Here is a 10,910-nt window from a genome sequence, read left to right on the forward strand (position 1 = left end):
ATGGTTTCAATTGTATAATTGCCATCGATGTATTGTAATTCATCATGTATTTTTCTTTTTAGGAATAACAGAAGAGGAGACCCCCCAGTTTCTGACCCCTCCCATGTTGAAATTCACCAGGAGCCTCTCCATGCCGGACACATCAGAAGACATCCCACCCCCACCCGCCATCTCCCCTCCATCTCCCCCTTACAACAACGTCCCCAACCCCCAGGGCAGAGGCTACGGCATTATCAGACACTCTGCTCCTAAAGGCACCGCCCCAGAGCGAGGGGACCTCACCGCGGGCGGCAGCGATGGGTGGAGGGAGCAGGGGGGTATGTACTACAGAGAGCCCCAGTCGGAACAGTACCAGTCTGAGGACCACCACCACCAACAGGGAGGCCACAGCCCAGGACAGGGCCTCACAGCCCAGCAGAGCTTCCTGAACCGCAGGGCCCAGATCCCTGAGAACCCCTACTCAGACCTGGGGAAGATGGGCAACCTGGGGCTGTTTGCCCCCAACAAGCCCCAGAGGAGGAAGGGCATGCTGGTGAAGCAGGACAAGATCGAGGACAGCCCTGAAAAGATCTGCACCATCAAAATCCCAACCATCATTATCAAGGAGCCGTCTACATCCAGCAGTGGTAAGAGCAGCCAGGGCAGCAGCATGGAGATAGAAACTGGCGCCCACGACCAGCTCCGGCCTGACGACGGACACAACCCCAGCAGCCCCTTTGCCACGGCCATGGCGGGCGCCGTTCGAGAGCGCGAGAGGAGGATGGTGGAGTCTCACCAGAACTCCCCATCCTACAGGTTCACCGACCAGGGTGACGAAGACTCGCCTCCCGCCCCAACCCCTCGCCTCCGCCACTCCAAGTCCATCGACGAGGGGATGTTCAGTAGTGATGAACGCCTGCGCCGCATTATGGCCCCACCTGCCTCTCTCCTCAACATCCCCAAAGGAGGAGGCAATGTGACGAACTTCAATACCTCAGAGCCCAACATGGTGAGGGAGCCACTCCACACCCGCACGGGTCACCACAGCCCGGTCAGTCTGCCAAACAAGACCTACACCTCCAGCAGCGGACACTATGTCCACCCAGTAACTGGGAAGCCTCTGGACCCTAACTCCCCTCTTGCACTGGCTCTAGCTGCACGGGACCGGGCCATGAGAGAGCAGTCCCAGCCTCTCCCACTGAAGACTGAGCTACCCAAACCTGACCTGAACAAGCCTCTGTTCATCGACACTAAGCTAAGGACTGGCATGGATGCGAGTTTCTCCGCGACGGCCACCATGGGTCGACCAGGCAGGGCAGGGCTTCGCAGGCAGATGACCGAGGCCAAGTACGAGACAGAGTCCAAATACGACCACCCGCTGGCTAAAGACCAGGACAAGAGTCTATCCCGGCCTGAGAGAGAAGAGGAGAAGAAGAACATGTTGATAGACAACGTGGACACGTCTCAGCAGAAGTCTGCTGGTCTGCTGATGGTTCACACCACTGACGGAGCCAGGTCTGAGGAGAACAGCCTGTCTGAGGGGGACAGGGACGGGGCAGTGAGTCCGGACAGCACCCCCAGCGAGCTCCGGGATCCCAACCAGCCTAACACCTCCAAAATGTCCTCCCCTAACCCCCACTCTATGGGCCCTGGTCCCAGAGGTAGTAAGACCATGATCACCGTCACCTCAGTAGATGAGCCGGTCAAACTCCCCTTCGGCATCCCCCCTCCGCCCTGCGTTCCCTCTGTTGACATCGACGATGACTTCTTCGCTGACCCACTGCCACCGCCGCTGGAGTTCGCCAACAGCTTCGACATCCCAGAGGACCAGAAGGGGGCGATCGCTGAACTGCTCAAACAGCATCGAAACGCTGGCAGAGCCTCATCGTCTCTAGCTCCCTTCTACCCCCATCACGGTAACACCCCAAGCCACCCTGACCAGACGATGATCAAACGGCCTGCAGTGCTCACTAACTGTATGCCCCCCAGCTTCACCCCCAACGCCCTGGAGAGCTACGAGCCTATCAGTGACTCTGGGATCGATGTGGAGCCCGACAGCCGCAGTAGTGGAGACCCTCAGATGGAGACTACGAGCACTGTATCCACTGTGTCCAGTATCTCTACGCTGTCGTCAGACGGTGGCGAGATGCTGGACAACACTTGCACAGTCTATGCAGACGGACAGGCCTTTTTGGTGGACCGGACCTCAAAGCCAAAAAACAGGCAACCTGCCGCCAACAAGAGTAATGCACTTTACAAGGACCCCGCCTTGATGGATAGAGAAGAGAACCTGAGAACTTTCGGAACGCCCTCCTCTGTCCCGCCACCTCCCCCTGGGGCATGCGTCCACTCAGAGCCCCCCAGAACACCAACGCAAAGGACCTCAAAGCTGTGGGGAGACCCGCCAGGCTCTAACCCCTATGACATGCAGAACAAGGACAAGACACCAAAGCCAGGGGATGGGATAGACTCTTCTTCCTCAGGATGTAGGACCGTTTTTGGATCAAGGTAATCTTTGTTTTTGCTGTGTGTGTGCATGCTGTGCATGTGTGTGCGTCTAAGCATGCTTGTGTGTGCTTCCGCGTTTTTGTGCGTGTGTGTGTGTGTGTTCTACTGGAGAGCAAAAAGAGTTGCCTAGCAACCTAATAATGAGAGCAGCAGCCTTGAGGAGTAGATGAGCAACAACGTCATGTCGGTCTGATTATCATAGAGACCAAACCTGCCACAGCGCTCTCCTTGGAAGGAAGGGGTGAGCCATGTGTCACTGTGTGTGTCACAAGCAGCACTGTTCAAAATAGCACAGAGGCTACGTCCCAAATGGCACCATATTCCCTATTTAGTGCGCTACTTTTGATCAGGGCCTGTAGGGAAATACGGAGTAGTGTTCAATTTGAGACCCACCCAGAGTCTCTTTAAACCCGTGGATGGATGGTGTGTGTAACCTGTCTCTTTATCATCTATCATTTCAACAAACCCAGAGTATGTGAAATATCTATGAGCAGCCGGGGCTCTCTCTTCAGTTAACCCTCCTCCTCATTCCTCTCCCAGTCACGTCAGATTACTAAAGGAGAATGGCGTTGTAGACTAGAAGTGTGTATACATTGAGGCTCCAACAGATGTAGGCTATGCGGTGTTGTGTGTGTGCGATGTACGATTGTCGCCTGTAATTGTGTGGTCGGTTTTTGCCAGTGTGTATTTATGTCACCAGCTTTGTCGGCTACACAGGTTTCTCTGTACGTTTGTTTATTTGGTGTGTGAATAGTTGCCGTTTGTCCGTTTGTGTAAATTGCATATATCTGTTTTGTACAGTAGGCTACCTACCTAAGCCTGCGTGGCATTTCTTAGACACCGCGCGTTCCTCACCACAGCAGTCCCCTGTGATAGCAGCACTTACTATGGAAAGCTGCCGTTATTTACAGAGCAAACCAGACGAGGCTAACCCTAAAATGCATGGCTATACCAGCAAAGTTCTGCTTGTGGTGGCTACAAGCTGAATATGCTGCAGAGCACATCCCTGCTGTGTGATCTGAGTGAGACATTAGGTTAACCTGATTCAACCGGATTCATAGTGTGAATAGATGAATAGCATAGAGATCTTCTGACCCTTTCAAAATAATGGCTGTCACTTTATATGGGAAGAAAAACACAGTTTGTTCATTTGGTATTTGGAATGAATTCCCCACTTCCTACTTACAAAGGAGTGAATGCAGTATCTTTTGTTTTTATTCTTAACTTCTTTTACTTCCCTCTCCTCTGACACAAACACACACACACACACACACACTCAAACACACACTGTAGCCTACTCCCAGTCTGCAGTTTTGCAGGAGTTGGTGTAGTATAGGGAAAGACTGTTTTATTCTCCAGTAGGTCTGTCAGGTCAGGTAGACTACTTCTTCCCGTCCCCTCGCAGGAGGAGAGACATCAAAGCGTCCGTCTCTTACTGGCCCCGTCAGAGCAGTCCGTGAGGGAGGGGGCAGGATTAGTGGATGAATGTCTATACTACAGGGGTTATGTACTGTGTTTGTTTGCATCCAGGTGTGGTTGTGGAATATTTCAGTTTGTTTGTCAGGCTGACTTAGCGTCTCTTACTAATGTTTAAGTTCAATATTTTCTGATAAACAACACCCTCTCTTGTCCTCTAACCTGGTGCGTTCTGTACTTTCTGTAGGGGTCCAGACGGTGGGTCCCTTGCCTCAGGTACACAGCGGAATACCACAGTCACTTTTGCTTCCCAGCTCGGCCCGAGCGTGCCGGCCCCATCTCCAAAACGAGAGACAGAGAGTCTCCCCACCACCGAGCCCCCAGCCCCATCCTCTCTCCTCCAGACTCAGGCCTCGGCTGTGCCTCCTCCCTCCCCGCAACCTCCCCCACCCTCTCGGATGTGTTCGGCCTGCCCACCCCCCCTCTCAGCCTGGGCACGGGGAGCAGCCGCTCACCCTCCCCTCTCACCCTCATGCAGGCCGTCTCCAACAAGCCTTTTGCCACCAAGCCGGTTCTGATGTGGAGCAAGCACGATGTGGCCGACTGGTTGGAGAGCCTAAACCTGGCAGAGCACAGAGACACCTTCATGGACAACGACATCGAGGGCTCCCATCTGCCCAGCCTGCAGAAGGACGACCTCATAGATCTCGGGGTGACCAGAGTCGGCCATCGGATGAACATAGAGAGAGCTTTGAAACTGCTGATGGACAGATGAGAAGAGAGGATAAAGGTCTCTCAGTCTCCAACACAACAACTTCACATAATAGTTTTATTTACGTTTACTTATTTTAAACTATACTTACTGTATAATTCTTATGACGATGCTTGTTTTGTTGAAACTTAGAAATATCCTCATGTATCCTGAAGAAACTGCAACTTGAAACAGCACTGCAGTTTCCTGAATAAGCACAAAAGTCCCCCAGGGTGGGATAGAGCGATCCCAGGTGAGACACAGCCGCTCTGTCAGTAGAAAGTAAGAAAGCAGACACACAGGGACCTGGCTGCGATGTGAAATACACTACAATATCAAACAGAACGGCAGCCTAATCACTACCAGACTTAAGGACTTTTGAAATCAACCTCATTTGAATGCAAAACCAGAGTCAGCTCTGCAGGGGTTTCATTTTCTATTAGAAAGTATGTGAACACTGATCTCTTCAGGAAAAAAGGGTGGGAATCTGCACTGCACAGGCCCGGCGCTAGAACCAATCAGTTGGCCGGGCACATTTTTTTTTACGGGACCTCCTATGTGTGTAAGTGCTTGGCCTTAAGGTACCCCCCCCTCAAGCTAATTGAGCAGTCAGTCTGACTGCAACATTCTAACAGTGTAATTAATACATTTAATATATGCTATCGCCAAAATAATAATTTGGCTTGTGTTCATGGAGGTCTTAAGTAACATTAGTATACAACAAATATATTTCAAAAAACACGAGCATTTTCATTAGTTTATGTTACTGTGGGATACAGTATGTAAAAGGCTGAAAAACACAACGACAAAAAAACATCCAAATTCAAGTGTTCAATAAATTGTATTCGTGGAGTGCCTTTGTTACAACTATGAAACAGAAAGCATAGGTGTGGGAACGCGGTAACAGCTTATTTTTATGACAACAAAATAAAACACACCCCAACCACCAAGACGCGCGGTGTGCAGTCAAACGATGAAAACATCAGTAGCCTAAACATATAAGCGCCAAGTGTGCTTGATAAACAGTGAAAATCATCACAAAGCAATAATGGCATTTTACAATGGATATACAGTAAGTGTCGATAACAGCCGTAAGAAATGGTCAATTGTCAGTTGGAGAATGTCCATCTCATATAAACAACGACAGCGCTTGAGGCCTGCTCTTTCAGTGACGACATTTTGTGCTGCTATTTGGCCTGTAGCATTGTCACCGGCTTGTTCTTTTCCAAGCGGTGCCATCCCTTCCTCTCCCCTGTCTCACTTGTTGGTGGCGCAGGCACCTGTTCAGTGTGCACCATTCTGGCTTTTTTTTGGGCCTTTACGCCTCGGAGGTGTAGATTCAGCCTGAGGCTCAGAATCAGAAGAATAATCATCAGAGATTTCATCGTGATTCATTTCTTCCCCGCCATCTGAATCGTTTTCCATTCAGATTTTGTTGCAACGCTTGCCATTTTAAATTACGCACGCTCTCGCTGTTTACTCCAAGTAGGCCAGAATAGGACTGAAAAGACTGCTTGGTTTCGGTGAACTGATATAGGGTACATACTATTTTGAGGTTATAATTAGAATAGTTAGAATTAGAATCAATACAATAGAATGTTCTGCACTGTTCTTCATTCACAATTGGGGATTGTATAATTATGTATTGTTCGCTTCCCCTCGCTCATCAACTCACCCATTCCCCACATCGTGCTTTACTTCGTTTATTGAGTCTGTGGTATGTGTGAAATTAGTTTCAGTATAGTTTAGGTTCAGATTCGAGACCGTTATCGGGGTGGTTATCAACTGGGCATGGGACTCATCAACTGGGCATGGGACTATCAGGAGAAGAAGGGGAGCAGGCCCTACTGTCGGCAGGGCAGTAGGCAATTGGGGGGGGGGGGAAACATGATAAAACTGGTTCTAACAACAACAGTGTGTTTTATAGACTTATTTAGGAAAGGTCAATGACGAAAGGGGCGTAGTGCATGTTTTAAATTAATGAGCAGTCCAAATGACAGCTTTAGCGGTGCTCGTGTGGGTTTTTATAGTAAAGACATTTAGCTGTAAAAATGTATGACCTTTTAATGTGGCATGAACACAACCAGTCATGATGTTTTCATCCGATTGTCCAGCAAATCACTTCAAGAGATAGGTTACCTTCGTGCATTCGTCCAAAAAAGCATCCGAGTGAGCGAGACAGCGCTCCTCTGTCTTACTCTATGTAGCCCATGTATCTGATGAGATCTGGCAACAAAAAAAGAGAATGACATGCCATGCTCTTTAATTCCAGACAGTCACATATGTGGGTTGCACCTACTGAGACAGAGGGGGCGCTGTTTCGCTCTCTCGGATGCTTTATCTGAGATTGATGCTGTCTTTATGTCGGCGCGCGTCTCAGTCAAATAAATTATACGCCACAGTGGACTCGTTATAATACCCATAAAAACACGGAAATGGTTCAAATGGTTTTTAAGACATTAATTGTTCATACTGTGAATTTGACAGAAGGTACGAATTAATTGTGTTTGGTGTAGGCTTACCTTGTCGAGACGTTTTGATAGCCGTGTAATTCCCTCACGGACAAGGTGAGTTTTATCAATATATTCGCCTCAATTTAATATAATCAATGTGCGAAGCTAGTTATTGATAAACATTTACTTGTCCGGAGAGATTTGCGCGGCTATCAAAACGTCACTCCTCGGTAAGGCAACACAAAACACAGACCTTTATACGAAGTAGTTCTAAGATCCCAGACACAAAAATGAATGGTGACAAAAATGATTTCAACCATTTCCTGGTTTTATGACTCGTACTGTGTTACTCAATAGGGCTTAGGGGGCGGGCCATGGCAATTGCCCATAACGGCCATGGCCCTGCAGTGTGTGGAATTAATTTTTCTCTCTCTCCCTTTTTACCGGGATGTAGTTTGATTTGAGGGACAGTGCAGTGTTTTCTCAGACGAAGGTATTGCACATTTCTACTCCTGAAAGGGAGATCACATCAGATGGATTTCAAAATAGGTACAGTAGCAAGTTGTTGCCCTTAGATTTCACTTGCCATGTTTTCAACATACTTTCGAGTTTTAATATTTGTTTGTAGTTATGTTTTACTTGAGGATGGAAAGTGGAACACAATACATATTGAAAATGTAAATTGAGTTTCTAAATCATTATACTGTCTTCCACAGGAAGCTGAAATGTGTGCCAACAGCTCTCCCTACTGTTGTCTTCTGAACATGACATGGCAGAGGGAGAGCAGAGCTTGGCAGTCAGGGCTTTCCAATCGTTATCACCAACCATCATCCTTTCTTTCGCAGTCTTCTATGTCCTCTGAGAGGAATAATACACACATTATCACATTAGGTTATTACTATACCCTGAACTGATGTTTAGGGCTTTGGGATTGAAGACTCAGGAATGGATTTACCCTAGTTCAACAGAGTAGCAGGGATGGGGTCCATTTAATTTCAATTCAGGAAGTAAATTCCAATTCTACATTTTTCTCATAGAGAAGCATTGAAGAGAATGTCTGTTTACTTCCTGAATTTAAAAGCAATTTAAACCAACACTGCAGAAGAGGCATGTTTCTGAAGACGAACATCAGTCACGTTTATGCAACGATGAGAAAAAGTAGGCGAACAAACACTAAAGCTGGAATTTCCTTTTCCCCTTCCCCTAGAATAGGAATAGTTCAACTTGTTTGGCAATCGAAGAGAGGCAGATGCCTCTAAGAATCAAGTTGCTAGAAATGTTGTATGATTATTGAAGTATTAGAGATAGTATTTATTCTATGATGGTGTTTTGTTGATGAGGAAGAAAGTTGTAGAGCTCAACAGGATGATAGCTTCTTTATAGAATTAGGTGATGCTTTTAGGGGGGATTTTTACTCCCAGTGACTGCTGTTCTGGAACACATGGGAGCTACAGGACATTTGCTAAACCATGTGCCATTGGACTTCGTTGACAGGTCTCTTTTATACAACATGTCTGAAACTGGCCAAATCCAAAACATTATCACCAGAATAAGAATGTCCTGAAGTGCAGCATCATTTCCCTCCGTGTTCTCAAGGCAAAGTCTCCTCAATACCATCGCCAGTCCAAAAGGACAGGGATTCGCTCATCGTAATGTTGATGAGTTTAAATGTAATTTACTCTCCACTGTTTTTTCTTTCTGAAGTGGTATTTTTCACTCAGTTTGCAGTGTAAACTTCTTGATATTTGACCCCCCAATGAGGGTGCTAGCTAAAATTCTAACATCAGTATTTACAAAACATTCTTTTGGATTGACATCCCAGAGCACAACAAATTCAGTGTATGGGTGGGATGTGTGTGTGTGTGATCTAATGATGTGACGGGGGAGGGGGGGGGGGACATACCTTGATATGACTGTCTGATGACTTTGTAAAACAAAAAAAGTTTTTAAAAAGTGTGATGTTCCGCAATCACAAGGATGTTTCCTAAAGCATACATAATGTGTACGGTAGTCCTCTACGACTGTCCGATGACTGTAGTATGACCTCATAACAGAAAAGTTCCAGTGCGATAGGCTGCAGAGGGGTACTTGTCACCTGTCAGTTGTCACTGTTGACACGCGGGCACACGTTGAGATGAGATCTTATGTTAAGAACCACAGGAACAAGAAAGAGCACAGTATTTTTTTGATTACGCAGAGATATTTAATGTTAGGATATATTCCTATCCATATCAACCCTGAGCTGTGGTTAGGTTTTCCAAAAAAAGAAGAGAAATATGGTTAAGAAGCAATATAATATCAATTCTGTTTCAAGTTGTTGTTTTTCTTATTCTTTTCCAGGGGAATAATTATACATGTAACAGGATTTCAAGTCTCTCTATTTTTAAAATTGACATAAATAATTGTTATAATCCATATTCCTATAGAGCATATTTGAAACTTTTAGCAATTGATAGTCATGTATTTACAAAGCCTCTGTAATTATTAAAAGCTGATATGAACTGATTTGCATAGTTTTTGCATCATGTGTGTATAAATGAAGATTCTCAGGCTGTACATTTCTACACTATTTGCTATAGAAAGCGTTATATGACCACTATATGACCAAGAGAAAACCACACCACTGAATGTGACATTTGATATACAGTAGAGTTGACGGCTGCACGTTGCACTGAGGTCATGTACAGGCCTAAAGGCTTAGTAGTGAAGCTGACTAGACCTATATACTTAATAAGGCATCTGAAGCTCAAAGAGGTTCAAGGAAAGTCAATTAATCAGGAGATGGGGCTATGCTTCTGTACCTTGGCAAACATTTTAAAAGCTACTTTTCCTTACTTTGCCCTGTAGGGCCACCGTAGTATGCTGTCAATGGAACATAGCATAGAAATCCAGACTGAATTCTGCTTTATTTCAGGTTTATTTCACTCCACTGGGAAACAATGGTGAAATGTAGTACAATGCAGTCTGGCTACATTGGACATGTTAAGATGCCGTAAACCGACAGGCATCAGCTCCAAACGTTATGTCCTCTTGTTTTATTCTTCATAGATACAGAATCACTCTGCGTTTTGTCAACGTCCTTTTCATGCTATATATGTTGCTGTAATTTTAATTCAGTTACTTTAGAGAGAAATGAATATTATCGAGATCAAAGGAACATAAGTATTTGTAACTGCACTTTCCCCTAAGTTCACAAACTAACATTTTATGGAGGTTAATAAATGTAATATTGCGCAATATTTGATCACATTGATGTTGTATTGCTTTTTTGTCTTGAAAGGACATGTCCAATGGTGCTCCATGTTTGATTGACAACTGATACAGTGGGTGTTGCAATGACTTCTAACGATGTGTTCAATTATTCTGGTTCCAGATCTGTTTTGTGCTGTCTTGCCGACGCCTATGGTAAATCATATGGTCGCTTTGTATCTCTCAATAGTCCTGTTTTATACCTGGTTCTAACTGGTCTCCTTTGTCCTGATTTTGTCCACATTCTGATTGTGCCCACATTTTTTGACCGGTGGAGACAATCAGAAGACACGTTGTGATCTGATCAACCTGCCCACCTCCGGGAGGTAGTCAGATACGCATTGTGTCTGGATATCTTACGAGTGTAGACAGAGAAACTATTTAAATCATCATTATTCCGCCCCCTAAAATCACTTACAGGTGGCACCATTAACTGATTACATCAATATTTGTCTAACAATAAATAAATAAATAAATATTATTTTGAAGAAATAGCTGTGAAATCATTTGCATAAAGGAAGGGACCAGGATATCTGGTCACAATGCAGACACAG

The 10,910-nt window shown here is 45.9% G+C and overlaps 1 protein-coding gene across 1 annotated transcript in view; it reads left to right on the forward strand.

The window, feature by feature from the left end:
• The window catches only part of shank2b (SH3 and multiple ankyrin repeat domains 2b), a 144,625-nt gene extending 135,013 nt beyond the window's left edge, over positions 1–9,612 (forward strand). Inside the window, 3 exon segments of the mRNA XM_065009875.1 lie at positions 63–2,487; positions 4,151–4,263; positions 4,266–9,612. Of these exon segments, the coding sequence (XP_064865947.1) occupies positions 63–2,487; positions 4,151–4,263; positions 4,266–4,678 (2,951 nt within the window). The 3' untranslated portion in view covers positions 4,679–9,612.
• The last annotated feature ends 1,298 nt before the right edge of the window (positions 9,613–10,910 follow it).

This window comes from Oncorhynchus nerka, linkage group LG25 (genome assembly GCF_034236695.1).
Source record: "Oncorhynchus nerka isolate Pitt River linkage group LG25, Oner_Uvic_2.0, whole genome shotgun sequence".
Lineage (NCBI taxonomy): Eukaryota > Metazoa > Chordata > Actinopteri > Salmoniformes > Salmonidae > Oncorhynchus > Oncorhynchus nerka.